The 20,037-nt window shown below is 35.4% G+C and overlaps 2 protein-coding genes across 2 annotated transcripts; one reads left to right on the forward strand and one right to left on the reverse strand.

The window, feature by feature from the left end:
* LOC143530717 (flowering-promoting factor 1-like protein 3) lies at positions 1-863 on the reverse strand. The gene has a single exon (XM_077026179.1). The coding sequence runs from the start codon at positions 366-368 to the stop codon at positions 36-38; it is 333 nt and encodes a 110-aa protein (XP_076882294.1). The 5' UTR covers positions 369-863; the 3' UTR covers positions 1-35.
* Positions 864-7,674: 6,811 nt separating this feature from the next.
* Positions 7,675-11,562, forward strand: LOC143530718 (putative serine/threonine-protein phosphatase 2A regulatory subunit B'' subunit TON2). Its single transcript, XM_077026180.1, has 12 exons — positions 7,675-7,918; positions 8,293-8,384; positions 8,459-8,521; positions 8,624-8,722; positions 9,178-9,336; positions 9,569-9,640; positions 9,750-9,882; positions 10,001-10,065; positions 10,151-10,226; positions 10,317-10,418; positions 10,870-11,062; positions 11,141-11,562. Exons 1-12 carry the CDS (start codon positions 7,783-7,785, stop codon positions 11,391-11,393), a joined length of 1,443 nt encoding a protein of 480 aa, XP_076882295.1. The 5' UTR covers positions 7,675-7,782; the 3' UTR covers positions 11,394-11,562.
* The last annotated feature ends 8,475 nt before the right edge of the window (positions 11,563-20,037 follow it).

The following is a 20,037-nucleotide window of genomic DNA, read 5'->3' on the forward strand; positions in this document are numbered from 1 at the left end:
CAACCAACCCTAGCCGGATATGAATGGCTTGTTAGCTAATTAAGGTACATATCTCTAACTTCAAAGACGTTGCGGTTCTTGACAACTATATCATACATATGCATCGATTTGAGCTTGTTGAAGTCTTTAGGGAGAGAAATGAGATGCGTAGTCAATCTTTTGTGAAATTGCAACAAGTCAGGATCATCATAGTACCTTTCCCATCCGAACGATGACAAGATTCTTTCCAGTACATCGTATGAGGTAATGACTTCGTTCGAGGATACATGAACCAGGACCTTACGTCGGGCCAAACCCTGAAAGGAATCACTTCCGGGGTTTGCCACTAGTCGAAGCACGCCATTATTGAACACCCAAACACCAGACATATCTTTTAATTATTAGCTAACTTGCTATGAGAGTATCAAGTATTGGTTTTTAGGACCCTTGCTGAGAAGAATATGAATGTTTAGAGATGAGGGTGGTGGTTTATATAAGGGTTTCTAGCCACCTAGGATGGAGAATATATACATATACATATCTCTCTACGTGATCATATAACACATAAAGCATGTGTTGGGTCCATTAAAGGACAGAGAAGAAAGTACTTGTATGTTTAGGGCATCACACTGCCCACGTGTTAATGTGTGGGTGAGGGGAAATTTTGGACCGGTGAGAATCTAAAGTCCTTTTATGTCCCACTATAAACCCCACAAACACAAAAGTAAGGATCTCCAGCAGAGCTTGTTCGAGCGGTTTGTGGACCAACAAAATTAAGTACGTTTATCCCATTTTAAGTGTATTAGAAATAAAAAGCTCTTGGTGTTTGAAGGGAATCAAAAAAAAATCATAAGGATTGAAAATAATTGAGATGGGATTTTAAATGGTGTCATATTAAGTTATAGAACATTTATCAATCTGTATAAAAAGTGAAAAGTCCAAGGTGACTCATGCGATTATACTCACAAAGTTTTGGTGTTTGTGAAAAGCACGTAATAAGTGAGTCTTTAATCAAAAGCCAACCTAGTTAGAGAGGATAATTGAAGATACTAAGTTTTTTAGCTAGCTTTTTGTGGGTTAAGAATTAATAAATTTGAAAAGAAAAGAAAAGAAAAGTCAAGGCTAATAATCAAATGTGCCTCCATATAAACCCCACAAACAAATACAAAAGGTTTTGTAAATTTGATATTTTTGTATATATCGATTGCCTCAAAAATGTGTCTCCATATAAATACAAAGAAACAATAATAGAAACCATAAGTCAAGGCTAATAATCAGGATGTGATAAAGGTAACCATATACTCTCTCTGTCCCGGTTAAAGTGTCTTTGTTTGAAAAACATAAAGTTTAAGGTAGATTAAATTATTGTTTTCTTTGCTTACCAAATGACAATAATGCCCTTGAAAATTGAGTCTATCAATATTGTTTATTAATGTTATTTGTATATATTTAAGGATAAATGTGAAAATTGGCTAATAAATTTTGAAAGTAGACATTTGTAATGGGACAAATAAAAAAGAAATGTGAAAACTTTTAATGGGACCGGGGGGGGGGGGGGGGGTTATTGATAGAAATAAGCATATCATCCGTTACTCCCCCTCAAGTTGGATTGTGAAGATCGCGAACGCCCAACTTGTTAAGTAACGTTAGAAGTAGTTGTGTGCCCAATGGCTTGGTGAGAACATCTACGATTTGCATTTGGTGGCAATTTGCATGGTTTGAATTTCTTTGGACTCAACTTGTTCTCGAACAAAATAGCAATCCATCTCGACATGCTTCGTTCTCTCATGAAAAACTGGATCGTTTGCTATGTATCGAGCTGCTTGGTTATCACAAAATAGTTGGGTTGGCCCAACAGGTGGAGTATCGAGCTCCTTCAAAAGCCATCTCATCCAAAGTGTCTATTAACGACAGCTTCCAGAGCACAGTATTCAGCTTCAGCCGATGAACGAGAAACCATCGATTGTTTCTTGGATTTGCATGACACGGGAGCACCACCCAACATAAGTACATAACCAGTCCTTGATCTTCTTGTAAACGGACAACCCAACCAATCTGAATCGCTATAAACGGTGAGGCTGGTTCCACCATCTTTGTGAAGAAAAACGCCTTGGCCCGGAGTGGCCTTGAGGTACTGAAGAACTCTGTTTGCGGCTTCCATGTGGCTTTCTCTTGGGTCACCAACAAACTGACTCAGGACATTCACGGCGAAGTTAATATCGGGTCTCGTGGCCTGTAAGTTAAGGAGTCTTTCGACAAGTCGTCGGTGCTGTTGCATATCAACCCGTTGTTCTTCATCGCACTTGTCCAACTTTAAATTTTGCTCCATAGGAAATGGGCTACGACGACAACCCATCATCCCGGTATCCTTCAAAATGTCGAGAATGTATTTATGTTGACTTAGTACCATACCTTCATTCATCCGAGCCACTTCGATGCCGAGGAAAAATTTTAGTGGCCCGAGGTCTTTAATACTAAATTTATTGTCGAGAAAAACTTTGTCTCTTTAATCTTGTTGGAGTCATTACCCACTATAATGACATCGTCGACGTAAATAAGTGCAGCAATAAATACATTTTTCTCTTTGAAAATAAATAGTGAAGGATCCGCTCCAGCTTGTTTAAAACCGGCTTCGAGTAAAGAATTGATGAATTTTTTATACAAATTCCTTGATGCTTGTTTGAGCCCATAAAGTGATTTCTTGAGTTCGCAAACTATGTCATCATTTTGTTTCCCGAATCCTTGAGATATCTTCATGTAAACATCCTCGTGAAGATCTCCATGTAGGAAAGCGTTGTTAACATCAAGCTGATGGATGTGCACCTTTTTAACCGCAACGGCTAAAAGAATTCGGACGGTCACAAGTCTTACCACCAGAGCAAAGCTTTCATGGAAGTCGATGCCCTCTATTTGTGTGAATCCTTTGGTTACAAGGCGAGCCTTATATCTTTCAACCTCCCCGTTTGGTTTGTATTTGATTTTATACACCCACTTAGATTCTATCGCATGCTTCCCTTTTGGTAAATTTTTAAGAGACCAAGTTCCATTTTCTTAAAGTGCCTTGATTTCATATTTCATAGCATCTATCCATCTTGAGTCTTGCATAGCTTGTTTACAGTGCTTTGGCTCATTATTTGAAGTAATGGTCGCCAAAAACGCTTTATGAGAGTTAGTAAATTTATCAAATGAAATATAATGTGCCAATGGATGTACCATTGAGGAACTTTGACTAGAAGTGGATTGCTCATGGTCTATAGAAGGGGGGAGTTGAACTTCATAATCACTAAAATGCTTCGCTCGGGATCTTATTCGTTTCGATCAATATTTTCTAATGTGGGCCCAATGAGTTCTATTTCAGCATAAACATTTTGATCATTTGTTTGTTGTGTTCGGCTTTCAGTTAACTGTCCCACGGATGGCGCCAATGAAGAAACACTAAGTGATCCCGGCAGATTACGGATAATCTTAAGGTCAAGTAGATGTTTCCCACGAGGGTTAGGTCTGGCAAAGATGGTTATTCTTCTGATGACCTGCAAAACAGACACCGTGAGCTCGTCACTGAGAAGGGGGGGTACCTCCTTGTGACCACCCTCCGGCGTGAGAATCAGATTAGATTGCTCTGAATATAAATGTATATTAAGAGAAATAGCTAGAGCATATAAGATATGTGATGGTATAAGATAGTATATGATACCGTTCCAATGTGTTGGAGTATTTATAGCCGAAGGTAGGTTTCCAAGCAGGTACAGCCAGCTGTATAATATTCCTTTTCTACCAACTGTGGGCTACGCACGTGCCATGCTGGTGGTTGGTGGGTAGGCAGCGGCTGATAGTGACATGGCCGGCTGTGTACTATTCCTTTTCCACCAACTGCAGGCTATGTACGTGCCACGACAAGGGTTGGTGAGTAGGCAGCGGCTGATAGTGACATTTTGTACTAGAGCGTGCTCCTCGTCGTACTGTTGTCAGTGAGCTGTCACCCTGTGATTGGTTCATGGGCTGCTTTGGTCAGATCTTGTCTATTTTGTCTATACCTTGGCAGGTATAGTACAAAAGATCCTCCAGAAGCGTACGGACTGGCTTATTTGGGCGGGAGTATTCCCGCCTTGCTCATTCCTTCTTCAGGTGACATTACTGAATTATTGAGAGTTAGTGCCTTGTGCGTGTAGCCTTGCTATTAGTGCGGATAGCCTTCCCTGATGGCTTGTATCCGCAGCTGCGAGAACAGGCGGGGTACTTCACCATTGGGAGGCTTTTCCTGCGGGAACAGCTTGCGTACTGCGCGTAAGGTCTTCATCTCTCTGAGCATGGTGGGTCCTGCGGAACCAGTTGGTCGTTGCGCAGACGTCCCTCTTCAAGGTGAGTCTTGCGGGTCCAACTGGGCTCTGCTGGAACCTACCTCTTCATTCACTTTCTAGGCTGGGCTCATGTAAATTATTTGGTGATGGGTCTTCAATATGTAAGTGTTCAGGTTGGGCTGGTTCATTGTTTACAATTGAGCTTTCGTTTTCTAACAACTCCCCCCCTGATTTGCAAAGTGGTTCTTACGGCTCAAAGTGTCATTGTTTGGTTGTGGGGCAACCACTTCAATATTGGTTGGATCATCAATCCACTGTTTTGGAAATATAAAAATTTCATCTTCTTTTGCCATATCAATTTGGTCCAAAGGAAACATATTTTCTATGAACTTCACGTCTCGTGATACAACAATTTTGTTGTGTTAGGGCATCAAATATTTTGTACCCTTCTGTGCCCCACGGTAGCCCTAAAACACATCGAACCTTCCTCTCGGCTCAAAATTGTCACCTTTCGTATCAATTTTTGTGTACTATGCGAGACAACCAAAAACCCTCATGTGTTCGTATTCGGGTTGTCAGTTGTATAATATTTCATAGGGCGTCTTGTTCGCAATGACATCGGATGGTAACCGGTTGATGATGTATGTGGCGGTTAGGATACACTCACCCCAAAACTTTGTGGGTAAGTTAACCTCAAATTTTAACGCCCGAGCTGTTTCCAAAAGGTGTCGGTGCTTTCGTTCCACAACACCGTTTTGTTGCGGTGTATGTGGATAACTTGTCTCTAAAATGATTCCCTCTTTAGCATAAAAGTCAAGCATACGATTCGATGTAAACTCACCTCCATTATCACAACGAATCCTTTTTATATTTTTCTCAAACTGTGTTTGAACCATTTTGTGAAATTCTATTAGAAAAGTGCTAGCTTCATGCGTGTGTTTCTGGAGGAAAACCCACACGGCTCGACTAAAATCATCAACAATCGTTTAAAAATAGCTTGCACGTGTGAAAGAAAGAGTTCGATATTTGCCCCATACGTTACAATGCAATAAATCAAAAACAAGCATTTGTCTTACTAGTGCTATCTGGAAAAGGCAATCTTGTAAATTTTGCTTTAATACATGAATCACAAACATCTTTAGGTCTTAAGGAAACGTTCTTAAAAAAATTAGTACGAAAGTTTAGAAGTTGATGCATGACCTAATCTATTATGCCAAGTATCAACCGTTGCCATCGTCACTTGTCTCTTGCTTCCCAACATCCCCACTTCATATAGACCCTTCTTGCAATTTCCCACTCCAATCAATGCCCTCGAATTTAAGTCTTGCATGACACAAAAGTTGGGAAACAATGTTACAGCACAGATCATTTGGCAATTTACTAACAGATAATAAATTGCATTTGAAGTTGGGAACATGAAGAACATCTTTTTAACTTCATTCCATTGGGTAGGATGCAGTCTCCCCGTCCTTCAACAACGATCGATGCACCATTAGGTATGAGGACAGGTGGTTCACAAAACAAGTTTATTTTATTTTTAAGTAGGAAATCGTCGTGGGTTATGTGCTCGGTAGCGCCCGAGTTAATAACCCATTTGCCTTCTTGATTACCGTTACTTGCCATGTTGGTAGTAGACCCATTATCTTGTTTGATTGCACCAAATATCTTCACGAGTTGTTGGTACAGCTCAACGGTTAGCCCTTGAACCTCACTCGCTTTAGTTTCCACGCAAGCGGCTCGAGACTTTTCCTTTTCTTCTTTTCCCTTTCCCGACCACCACTCCGGGTACCCAATAAGTTTGAAACATCCGTCCTTTCTATGACCATATTTCCCACAAAAGTCACAATGTTCCGCCTTTTCTTCCTTATCACGTTTTGCATCTTTTCATATAAACTTACTTTGTGTTTGATTTTGATCTTGGACCTTTGGTGTGGAGGCCTGAAAAGCAGTAGCATCAGCGAAGGGTACTCTCTTTGCACTTGTAATGGCCCTCTATTTTTCATCGTCGAATACCAATTGGTATGCTACATTAAGTGATGGCAGCGGTTGCATTGCCAGAATCTGTGTTCTTATGGTTCCAAACTCGGAATCTAAACCAAGTAAGAACCCATACAATCTTTCTTTGTCTTTAAGTTCGGTGAGTTTCTTGTTCAGTGAGTTTCTTCCCAATCACACAAGTGCACCCATTACAGCTACACATTGGAATAGGAAGTGCAGATTGGATTGCATCCCAGAGAACACACAACTTTGTAAAATATGCTGAAACAAACATGACTTCTTCGTCACCACCAGCCATGGTGATTGGGGTTTTTCTTCTTTTGTTTTGGTTGCAGGATCTTCTATTATGAAGGCTCTAATACCATAATAAATCTATTATGGTAGAGGAATTGAAAAGAAAAGGTTCTGTAAATTGATATTTTTGTATATATCGATTACATCAAAATGTGCCTCCATATAAATACAAATGAACAATAATAGAAACCATAAGTCAAGGCTAATAATCAAGAAGTGATAAAGGTGACCATATAATTGATAGAAATAAGCATATCATCCGTTAAGAATCGTGTGAGGGGTTCATTTCTAACATGGGAGCAATGACAAGTAATTCATGGGGGTCACCGAGAACTCCTTCGCCATAGAAAATTTCTATTGTCTAAGCTTCGTGCTCCTTCATCTGAAATCCAACGCAAAACCTAGTTTGAACAGTCTTATCTACTTCATGCTTCGTATTCAAATCTTCCTCTTTGGAAAATGTTCTGATCTCGGTATTAAAAGCCGTTGTTCTTTGTGGAGCCGGGGTGATGTTTGCGTATGATAGGACAACGAAACCCACTGGGCAAAGCATTGTCTATAGTTGGACCGATTCAAGTTAGGTTGAGGAACTCGATCAAAAGGACAAAAAGGAGATGTATTTAGTCGGGGAGGATCTCATTCCAAGTAGAAACCAATGCACCATATATTGTACTCCATGTGACTTGTTGCAAAATCAAAATTGAGAGTGGGCTCCCAACCAAACTCCAAATTAGTTTACCCATAATATCTAATTAATGTGATGTATATGAGAAAGATATGATTACAAATAGAACACATACAAATGACTTCAATGTGCTATATAAAAAATGCTAAATTTATAAACTTGAGTATTATTTATTCGTCAAAACTTGTTTATAACAATTATTTGTTGTAATTAATTAGTCATTGGCTATATTTTATGATAATCATTTTTTTGTAATTAATTAATAGTTATTAATTACCCGATGTAATTGACTTGTTATAAATCGTCAACACGCGATTAATACCTGAACGTTCGCCCATAAATTTAATAACCGAATTAAGAAAAAACTAATCCAACTAAACAAAATTAGAAATTTACCTAAAAAAGGCCCAACACATGGCCCCCGGAGAGTTCTCCACTAGTAAAAATATTGATTTTCCAAGTGTTGAGAGTTTCGGTTGATATTATTTCCATCCATGAGATCATAATTCATGCAAACAATAATCTCAAATGTCTAGTAGTGTGGACGAGGATGAAGGTTACGATGAACCAGTACCGGTGGTCATGTCTTCCATGTTATGGGTCCGTAACCTTCGCCGGTACATCAGATCCGGCATTGGTCATGGCAGATCTGAAGCCAGAATGGGTAATTTGTAAAAAAGTTTCTTACTAAGACACCTCAAATATTATTGTTTGTTATGTATCTATCATTACATACACAGCTGTTACGCCTTTTAATGTTGCAAATATACATATTGTTTGTCTTGTTCATGTATTTATAATTAATTTTGGCTGTTAATCTTAACGCCAATGGTTGTTCGCACGCTAAACTTATTTTTTAACAGTTAGTTATCAAATTTAACACATCATAACATTTAGCATTTAAAAACTATAGTAAAAAAGTGTTGTCACGTAAACCCGTTTTGAAGCTTTCCATAAAAGTAGTTTTAACTCGTTACCGGACTCACTCCACTTGTTGCGATTAAATTTCCCATTGCCTAACTTTTATTCTCTTTGAAGAGCATGAAACAAGAAGAATCCTGCTTAATATGTACAAAGAGAAGCATCGCAAGAATGCCGAAGCAGGCATAATACCAAGTTTCTATAAGAAGGTATTCATCATCATTTTGTTAGTTCTTGTTAAATACATAGTTAAACAAAGTGGTGATTCTTATGTGATGATCAGAAACCCGAGGATGGTTCCATCAGCCATACGGTTCAGAGGCTGGCAAAGTATCGATTTCTTAAGGTATTGTTCGATAATATTAGTTTACTTTATTGTTGATTTATTGTTAATTTTCTTCATGTAACAAGATCTAAAGATATAAAGAGTTACTGTTTTTTTATGCAGAAACAGTCAGACATTTTGCTAAATGCTGATGACCTGGATGCCCTGTGGCAATGCTTAAGAGAAAATTGTTTGGTTGATGAAACCACTGGTTCAGTAAAGGTATACACATACCTTGCAAAAATGTCACATAATTAAACTATTGCTTTATATATGGTTTTTAGTCTTTCAAATGTTTCTTGTTTATTCAATATCATTTGCATCTAGGGCTGTTCACGAGTCGAGCCCGAGTCGAGCCAGGGTGGTTTCGAGCTCGGGCTTGAAATTAAACGAGGCATCTCAGCTAAGGCTCTAGCTTGATTTTGAAGCTAAACGAGATTTAAATCGAGCCAACGAGCCGAGCCATGATCGAGCCGAGCCTAGGTCGAGCCGAGCTTGATTACAAAAATGAGCCAACTCAACTCAGAATGTTTCAAATCAAGTTTTTTTAGCTAGTTTTATTCGAGCTTTTATCGAGCGAGCCACGAGCCCGAGCTTCGAGCCTCGAGCTTTTTGAACAGCCCTATTTGCATCTATGGTACCGTAGCCTCGGTTTACGATTGGGGGAACAAATGTAGGTGAATTATGAAGACTTTTGCCAAATTGCATCTCTATGTACAGAACAAATTGGCCCAAAGTGTCGTCGTTTCTTCAGTCCTTCAAATTTTATGAAGTTTGAAAAGGATGAATCAGGAAGAATTGCGATTCTGTCATTTTATCTGTATGTAATGCGCACGGTGAGATTTTTATTTCTTGTTTTTGTACTTTGATGATAATGGCACAATATTTTCAAAATATATATATTTTTTTACTTTAGAAGTTGGTATATATATTATAATACACAACGTTGCATCATACAATATTAATATCAATCTGCATTTTATTCAAGATATATAGATTTTCCATCCAGGTCATGAGTAAATCTATTTGGATCAGTTATCAATTCAATGGATCTGTTTTCTTGTACAGGTTTCTCTTACACAAGCGAGAATCGATATGAGTGAGCTTAATGAGGATTCTGATGGGTTTCTACAACCTTATGTATTATAGTTCACTCCTTCATTATTGATTTACTTTAAAATGGTCTGGTTTTATTTTAATTTCTTGTAAAGTTAATGAAAAAAAAAATTACATTTGAAATTGTTGACAGGAAATGGAGGCTTATATCAGAGGTCTTATTCCTAATTTGGCTCAGCTTCGCGACATGCCTGCAGAATTCATACAAATGTATTGCCACATCGCTACTCACAAATTCTTCTTTTTTTGTGATCCGAATAGGCGAGGTTCGGTTTCTTTTTGTCTTTGAAACTATTACAACATACAATTTTGTAAGACATGTATATTGATTGTCTAGAGACGCACGTTATGATAACAACAACATCATTTGTGTATTAATCACAGGTAAGGCTTGCATAAAGAAGATTTTGCTCAGTAATTGTCTTCAAGAACTAATGGAACTGCATCAAGTCAGATATATTCACCTCTTTTTATTAAGCTTTTAATTTACATTATATTTATTTATTGAAACATAACGACTTTATATAATAATAGGAGAGTGAAGGGGATGCTGCTGATGCTGATCAGACTGAGAACTGGTTCTCACTAGCATCTTCACAACGTATATGCGGTGAGAGCTCGCGTCTAAAATATCTTGGTCTAATTTTTCTTGTCATCAATTAAGTTGTCTCTTGCTTAATCTGCTTTTAATCATAAACAGATACATTTCTTGACCTTGATAAAGATGGAAACGGGACACTGAGTGAGGAGGAACTTCAAGAATACGCCGATGGAACACTGACGGATATTTTTATCCAAAGAGGTAACCGTTGTGCTTAAATCTTTTCAATGTATAATTATTATTCCGGTTAACTTATCTAAACAAAGTAGAGAGAATGTGAAAATGAGGAATTGTGATACAAGATAGATCACCTATTTATAATGTAACGCAAGATAGTTAACCTATTAATACCAAAGATTACAAGACTAAGGGGCTGCTTGACAACCTTGTGTTGAATCATTCAGAGTCTTGACCGATTAAGAGGTAGTCTCTGGATCATTCAACATGTTTCTAAAACTTAACCATTAAAAGGCTCCATTAACCATAAAGAGGCGTCTTTTTAGTGAGCCAAGCACATACCTCTGACCGATTTAGATATAGTCTCTTAATAGAATCATTAAGAGGCTACTAAACGTCTCCTAACAATGTAGTCGACTAACGAATTCTAACTAATATGTATTGTTAACAATTCCAAATTATTATTGCCTTGTAGCTTTTGACGAGCATGTTCGCCACGGCAAAACTGTTATTGGGCTTGCTTGGGAGATGGACTTCGAGAGTTTTCTTGATTTCGTTCTTGCACTCGAAAACAAAGACACACCCGAGGGCTTAACATATATCTTCAAGTGTCTTGATCTACAAGGAAAGGGATGCCTAACAGCACCAGATATTCATATTCTATTCAGGTCACCTGTCCAACAACTAAACATTTTAGTTTTAATTTGCAACACTTAATGTCTAACTCATGTTCATTGATGAATCAGGGATGTGCGCGAAAAATGGGTCCAGATAGGAAACTATGAATTATGCACAGAAGATGTTAGGGATGAAATATGGGATATGGTGAAACCAGTTGATCCATTAAGAATCACACTTTCTGATATGTTGTCGTCCAAACAAGGTGGGACGATTGCTAGTATGCTTATAGATGTGCGCGGGTTTTGGGCTCATGACAACCGAGAAAACCTTCTTCAGGAAGATGGAGAATCACTTGATATTGATGTTGATCGTGTCTAGAAAATGTTGTGATTGTTTAATGGTTAATAAAATAAACTACATAGAGACTAACATATATGAATGATGAATAATTAACAAACGCTTCAATCGTACATCTGATCCGTTAACAATTTGAAACCGAATACTGTAGAGGTTCTGGATGAATAATGGAACCTTTGGATCAGATTATCCTCTCATGTCTCGGTCATTAAGAGGCTAACTCTTAATGGCTCATAACCGCTTAATGGTTAATAGGTAGCCTTAAGTCTGAATGGTTAAGAGGTAGTCTCTTAACCATTCATAAAGTGTGATATGGCCGATCATTCGTATAAGATGGACCAAGAAATGGTTATGAAAACTTGTAACGCATTTTTAACACTGATTATTACAAACTCATTGCTCCGGATAAAGGGAAACGCATTACGGATTGCCCCAATGGTTATGTGGGTTTCAATAGTAAACATTTTGAATTCACTAAATTTCTCGTTTCTTTATGATTTTTTTTTTTTGGGAATATAAATAGGACATTTGGCTAGAGGTGTACAAAACTGGGTTTTTTCCAACCCGAACCGGTTTGGGTTATTCATGGTCAAAACCTGTTTGACCCAAACCGGTTTGGTTTAGAAACCAGTTTAAGCATCGAACTTGTCAAACTGATCAAAATTGGTTCGGTCAGTCTGCTTAAAACCAGTTTGAGGCAATTCGGTTCGATTTTAAAACCGGTTTGATTGTGAAAAGAGAAAACCGGTATACTAACCGGCGGTCCGGTTCGGTTTTGAAACCAGTTTGGCTGACACCAGTTTTAGATATCAACCAGTCCGGCTCAGTTTTAGATTAACCGGTTCCAGACCGGGTTTTTTTTTACCCCTCTGCATTTGGCGCTTAAATCCCCTTGGCCTTTTGGTTAGACCAACTATATATATTAAATTCATTTGGTCCACCGGCCCATGTTATTAAATTAACTTTAGCCCACCTGCTAATTCTCTGGAGTTTGGATTGATAAACCATCACAAGTTTTTCTCTTTGTTTTGACTTTTGACCATTCTTCTTATTCGATCATTTTTGTTTTTCTTCACTCGTTTTAGCTCTTTTCGGTTCTTGTCGCTTAGGTGTAAAATATAAAAGCAACGTACACTTGATCTAATTTACAATAACTAATATTTAATCTATTTAGTAAATACTTAACATATAAATACGAGTATATAAAATAAACCTATCAACAATCAACCTATATTTCTAAATCGGCATGATAATATGACCCTCTTACATGAGATTGCCAAAACCCGGATAGTTTGTGGCAACTTTCACATGATCAACCATGACGTTCCTATGCCTAGGTTGGATGAAATTTAGTAAGTCGGTTTGGGTAACATTCGGCCCCTCACACCACCAATATTGTTCGTTTTGCCCACAAAGAGCTCACGGATTGGTTTTTGGTTGCCCATGTGGAGACTTCCAAGGAGGTCGCATACTCCCACCTGAGCATGCTTAACTTTAGAGCTCCCTCTCGTCCACTAGCGTTAAGCCCAAAACGTGTTGGTGATTTAAGAGGCGGGACATTTACTTATGAACCAAGAATCACTCATGTCCACGCTCGATATGGGATTTGCCTAGGATGTTACAGTTTCTTGTTCTTTGAAGACTTGCCGATGCCAGACGCATTTCACTACACCTATGATTCTGATTCTTCTATTTTCGATGACTATAAAATCCAATTATAGAATAACGAAAACCCAGTAAATTATGTTGTATTATTGATAAAGTTTTTATAAGAGCAGAATGAGAATACTTACAACGGGAACATAATTATATCTTCTAACTACGACAGTCAACAAACTTAAATAATATATTCTCTTTAATATGTTAGAAACCCATTTATTGTATGGGTTGAACAAATGAAACTCATGTTTTCCAATTAAAATCAATTTTCTTTATGATTGCAAGTTGTAGTTTGTACATTATGAATGGGAGAAAAGCGAATAACAGAACACTTAAAAGTAAGTTGAGCTTACAAGAACTATGACACATGACAATAGATAGTTACTTATTAGGTATATATTTAAGTTTGTGAGTAATGAAAAGTATATTACCACTGTGACTAATGAAAAGTTTATTACCAATATACAAATGTATGATACTGTGTAAGCTAGAACATGGTTTTTGGACCCATGTCACATCGATGGAAGAGATTCAAAATAACTTTCTAGTATAAATACACTCCTACCTAACACGAGAAAAAGGGATATATAATCTCATGGCACTTTAACTTTGAATAATCTCACTATCTCTCCTATGTATCTCGTTGCTTACTCTCACCTCGAAGTTAAGTCACATGAAGATTCCCCTCTTTGTTTGACAAACAAAGGAATGTGAGGGTGGGTTTGTATTCAAAATTTCATATGAACTCGATGAATTGGAATATAAAATACATTCTTAATGTATTTGGATCTAGAACTTATTGAAATCTTTGACACCCCATTTCTAGGCCTCATTAACAGTTGGCATCGCATATAGAGCATATAGGCAGCGGAATAATTAAAACATAATCTTCATTACATAGGGTTACAACCAATAATTTTGCAAAAGGGAAATTTGTGAAACATTTCTTTTTAATTCGTACAAGGGTTTACAAACAAAAATATTCAGTTGTAAGGTTTTGGCAATATATAATTTATATATTCTTTACTCTTCTGCACAATTACCTGAAAATGTATTTTTAACATAATATGTTATCATTACTGGTGAATAGCATTACCTGATGCATTTTATTAAAACATTTTATATTTATGGTTAAACAAAACTTAACCATTTTATTGACATGTTTACTGATCCGGTAAGCCTCTAGCTTACAACTAGGTCACCCAGTTCACCAGTAGTTGGCCTCTTTTCTAGCCATGTAATAGCATCCCATCTTTAAAATAACACTTACAAAGCTAATCCATTCATGCTCATATAGTCAGAATTTTGTCACGTTAAAAATACCTGACGCACCAAGTGTTTTTCCCATAAGGTTAATATTTAAAAGATCTCTCTTTTGTAAGAGTTAAACTATTTACATGATAATTTAACTTATGATAATTTTCATCCTTTTTCATTTACAAATCAGACCTAGACCTATAGTTAAACCATAAGTTTGTAGTAATCTAAATCTCAATAGATCTGGTCTATACCCTTTAGACAACCTTATCTTTATTAAAATGACATTTCTTTCTTATGAAGAAACATTCATTTATTAAAAAACCTTTGTATGAAAACTATTTTAAATAATTTTAATCTTTGAAACAAGGTTTAACTATACCTGTCTTCTAAGATCGTAGTTTGGATTTAAAGGATACACGAATCATGATGAGCAGTAACCGCTACCATATGCAAGCTTAATGACTAGCTATAAGACAAGGTTACGGTTTCTAGCACTTGGGCAAAACCTGCACGCTTTCTAGACACATGTGTGGGCTAGTGAACCGTCACAGATGGCATGGCGGTCCACCACCGCTAACACGCATCGGAAACCAATGATTCATCATCTGTCACGTTTCAACACAAGGTTGATTCCTTCACCTAAAGATAGCAGACCGTTATTGGAATGGAAGTGGTTCACTGCCTGTTATTTCCACATATTTTCATTTTAGATCCTAATATTAACTTTTGCTAAATGACATGTTGGTCGCTCAACTTCCAAAGGTGACATTATGGGTACAAATTTTTAAGGTAATACAAAATCAGAATCTAGTTCCGATAACACATTTGGTTGATAAATTGTAGATTCACTCAAATGTTAAAAATGCAGCATTGGTGAATGTTGGTTGGAATGGGTATTAGACACTATATAACAACATTTGACCATCGTGTGCATTCTTCGTACACTACAGTGGTAAATATATTAAGAGACTCGTAAACCACAAAAATGCAACTTTAAATTTCTTTAGAATGTAAAGAAGACTAGATCATTCACAAAACAAGAGCACACTAAACAACATTCGTTTTATTATGCGTTATGAAAACCTAAGGCAGTCAAGTGGCATTAGATGAGCTTTAACTTTCTAATAGTGACACACATCACTCACATGTCATATGATTGATCTTACTAACCAACAACGGTCAATCTTGTGTTGTAAAGGAGCTCTAATATGTTCATTGTCATCGATAAAGTACCACTTATTCATATGGGTCGGTGAGCCTACATTTCTACATATTTGTAGATGAGCCGTGAAATTTAATCATAGGTACGTCTAGCCCTTATGTATTAAATAGGAATAGATAACTAGATACGAGAATATTACTGCAAACGCACAAGTCGAGTTCACGTAGATATTGAATTTCTTTATTAAAACGTAGGTTTTATCAATGATACACGATTAAAAAATGATAAGTGTGAATATCTTCTATATGATGCTATTTTAAGAAAAACATCTAATTTGATCTTACCTTAACCCCAAGATTAAAACTTTTTCATTAAAAAAAATTGCTCTTTTTTTCTTTCAGCTAAAATAAAACACACAAAATTTCCAAGCATCATTCTATTCCAAAGACGAGTAAGAAACAATTTAGTTTTTTTTTTTTTTTACTTTTGTTTTTTATTTATATTATGAGTTATGACTTTTTTATTATTTTTTTAGGGATATTTTTTTTGCCAACAAATCATTCTCATCCTTCTCATTTTTTTCTCACTTTGTAGAATAGCTTAACCCATATAATAAATCTATCAACAATTAAGCTATATTTCTAAACTCGGCATGATAATTGCAAAAACCCACATAGTTTGTTGCAACTCTCACATGATCAACCACGACGTTCCTATTCCTTTGTTGGATGAAATTTAGTATGTTGGTTTCTTGTTCTTTGAAGATTTGTCAATGTCGGAATCGCTCCATTCCACCTATGACTTTGTTTCTCACCTTTCGATGGCCATAAAATCAAACTACAAACTAGTGTAACAAAATCCTAGTAAATTATGTTGTATTATTGATTAACTTTTTATAAAAGTAGAAAGAGAATAGTTACAACGGAAACATAGTTATATCGTCTAACTATGGCATTGGTAAAACAAAAAACTTAATTAATATATTCATCTGATAGGTTAGAAACCCGTTTATTGAACGAGTTGAATAAAGGAAACTCGTGTTTCAAATTGAATTCAATTTTCTTTATGATTGCAAGTTCTAAATTTGTACATTACGAATGGGTGAAAAGCGAATAGCAGAAACACTTAAAGTAAGTTGAGCTCACAAGAATTATGGCACGTGATAATGGATATTTACTTATTAGGTATAGATATTTAAGTTTGTGACTAATGAGGATTATAAAACCAATCTACAAATGTATCATATTGTGTAAGCTAGAACAAGGTTCTCTGACCCATGTCACATCGACAGAAGAGATTCAAAATATTTTTTTAGCATAAATACACTGCTACCTAACACGAGAAAGGGTTATATAGTCTCGCGGTTCATTTACTATGAATAGCCTCACTATCTCTCCTATTTATCTCGTTGCTTACTCTCACCTCGAAGTTAAGTCACATGAAAATTCCCCTATCTGTTTGACGAAAAAGGGAATGTGACACCCAGTTCTAAGCCACGAGCGGGTGACCAACAGTTGCATCACGTATAGAGCATATACATGGCAGAAAACATATTCTTCATTAACAAAGGGTTACAACCCATAATTTGGCAAAAGGGAAATTTGAGAAATATTTCTGTATAATTCGATAAAGGGTTTACAAAACAAAAATGTTCAGCTGCGAGGTTTTGGCAAACTATACTATATCTATTTATCCTTGAGCTATCCACCATCAAATCTACCCTTCTGCACGATTACCTAAAAAAGTGTTTTTAGCATAATACGTTATCATTACTACTGGTGAATAACATTGGCTGACGCATTTTATTAAATATTTTATATCTATGGTTAACAAAACTTGACCATTTTATTGATATGTATAATGATCCGATAAGCCTGTAGCTTTAGAGTACAACCACACACAACTAGGTCACCGAGTTAATAGTAAGTTTTACTTATGCCTACAATTGGGCTCTTTCTAGTTATGTTATAGCATTCCATCTTTAAAATAATACTTACAAATCTAATCTATGTGTGCCCCCATATAGTTTGAATTATGTTGTGTAAAACATACCTGATGCATCAAGTGTTTTTCCTGTAGTAGATTGCTAAAGGGTCGGTAGCAGACCCATATCGTCCTTTGGGTCATGAGTCGTAGGACACGTGTCAGCTTCTGGCTTATCTGTAGATATTTATGGCTAGCGGACCATCACATGTGGCATAACGGTCTGCCAAAATGTTGGTCACCTAACACGCATCATAAACCAATTATTCATTATGTCACGTTTTAGCACCAGATTGATTCATTTTTCACAGATAGCGTACTGTTATTGGATTGGTAGTGGTCCACTGCCCGTTTTTTCCAATATTTTTCATTCTAGGTTCTAATATATACTTTGGCTAAATGACATTTTGGCTGCTCAACTTCCAAAGTTGGCATTATGGGTACAAATTTTCAAGGTATTACAAAATCAGAATCTAGTTTCGATAATATATTTGGTTGATAAATTGTAATAGATTCACTCAAATGTTAAAAATGCAGTGCCGGTGAATGTTGGTTGGAGTGGGTGTAGACACTATATAACAACGTTCGACCATAGCGTGCTTTCTTCGTACACTACCGTAGTAGAGACATTAAAAGACTTTGGAAATGAAACTTTACATTTCTTTAAAATGAAAAGAAGACTAGATCATTTACAAAACAAGAGCACGCTAAGAGCATCCGCAATGGTGTATGTGTACAAAAAAAACTAAACATGGCACATCAGATTTTCAGTCATCTACTTTCAAACAACAAAAATTCTTATTTTTCCTCCAACACTACATCCACTTTTAAACATCCATATATCCACATAATCACCTAATATTGTATTTCTATAAACTAAAATACTTTTGTAGGTATCTTATTTTTTATTTCATATTAATTAAAAATTAAATAAGCTCTAGTAAATAGATTTAAAATAAAATAGATGAAATAAAAGTCATAAATAAAAATTTAAAATTACATAAACAATAAATAAAACAACCACACGCAAACACACACACAAAAATTATTATTTTTTTTTAAATTACATAAATAATAATTTTTTTTATTGAAAAATTTTACCGTTGAAAGTAAAAAAAAATAAAAAGAAATTATTTTTAATTTAAAAGAAAGATAATTAAAGTGGGAGTTGAAATTGGTTTCAAAATTTAAATGAAAAAATAATTACTTTGGACTCACTTATCATATTTACTTTCATCATACTTACTTCCATCAAGTTTTATAGGTATCTTATTTTTTATTTCATATTAATTAAAAATAAAATAAGTTCTAGTAAATAGATTTAAAATAAAATAGATGAAATCAAAGTCATAAATAAAAATTTAAAATTACATAAACAATAAATAAACCAACCACACACAAACACACACAAAAAAATTATTAATTCTTTTTAAATTACATAAACAATAATATTTTTTATTAAAAATTTTTACCTTTGAAAGTAAAAAACAAATAAAAAGAAATTATTATTAATTTAAAATAAAGATAATTAAAGTGGGGGTTGAAATTGATTTCAAATTTTAAATGAAAAATTAATTACTTTGGACTCATTTATCATATTTACTTCCATCAAGTTTTGTGGACATATACAACTGAACATCACCTCTAATGTGTATTTATTCAGTTCATAATTCTAAAAAATACCACGTCAAAACTAAACATTAATGCTCTAAGCATCATTTATTTTATTGTGCATTATAAAAGCATGAGACAATCAAGTGACACTAGATGAGCATAACCTTCTGATAATGATACACATCACTCACATGTCACATAATTGATTTTACCAACCAACAAAAAAACAACAATTAGTTTTTTTTATATATAGAAGAGCTCTAAAAGCATTCTTATCCCACTCATCACCCTCTCCTCTATTTTTTTTAAATATACTAAAAACTAATTCCAACTTGTTCACCGTTTGTTTACTCTAACCATAAATTATTAAAAATTTCTTTATCAACTTAAAAAGTTACTATTCATCACTATTTAAATTGTTCTGAGTGTATTCAAACGAGAAATATAATAAAATAATTGTTTGTGAGTAAGATAAAAGATAAAGATGATAAAAAAAGTTGTAAGAGGTTTTTTGAAAAGTAAGAATTTTTAGTTAAGTTGTAAGATAAAAAATAGTTAATAGGATAAGAGTGCTCTAATATACTCACCCTCATCAATAAAGTATCACTTATTCATATGGGTCAGTAACCCTACACGTCTACATATTCGTAAATGAGTTACTGAAATTTATTTACAGATACGTCTAAACCTTATACATTAGATACGAGAATATTACTACAAACGTACAAATCCAAGTCTTGTACATATCGAATTTCTTTATTAAAACATAAGTTTTATCAATGGTAAGCGATAAAAAGATAATTAGTGTAAAAAATATCTTCTATATGTGTTATTTTAAGAAAAACATTTAATGTAATATCATAAATGCGTTGATTTTTTTTCTTTTAATTTGATCTTACATTGACCCAAAGATTAAAACTTTTTCAGAGAAACATAAATAGTTCTTTGTTTCATGTAAAATAATATTCACAAAATTTCCAAGCATCA

The sequence above is a fragment of the Bidens hawaiensis genome, unplaced genomic scaffold (genome assembly GCF_021521415.1).
Source record: "Bidens hawaiensis isolate Kalapana, Puna unplaced genomic scaffold, B.hawaiensis_p1.1 tig00009003_1, whole genome shotgun sequence".
NCBI classification, from domain to species: Eukaryota; Viridiplantae; Streptophyta; class Magnoliopsida; order Asterales; family Asteraceae; genus Bidens; species Bidens hawaiensis.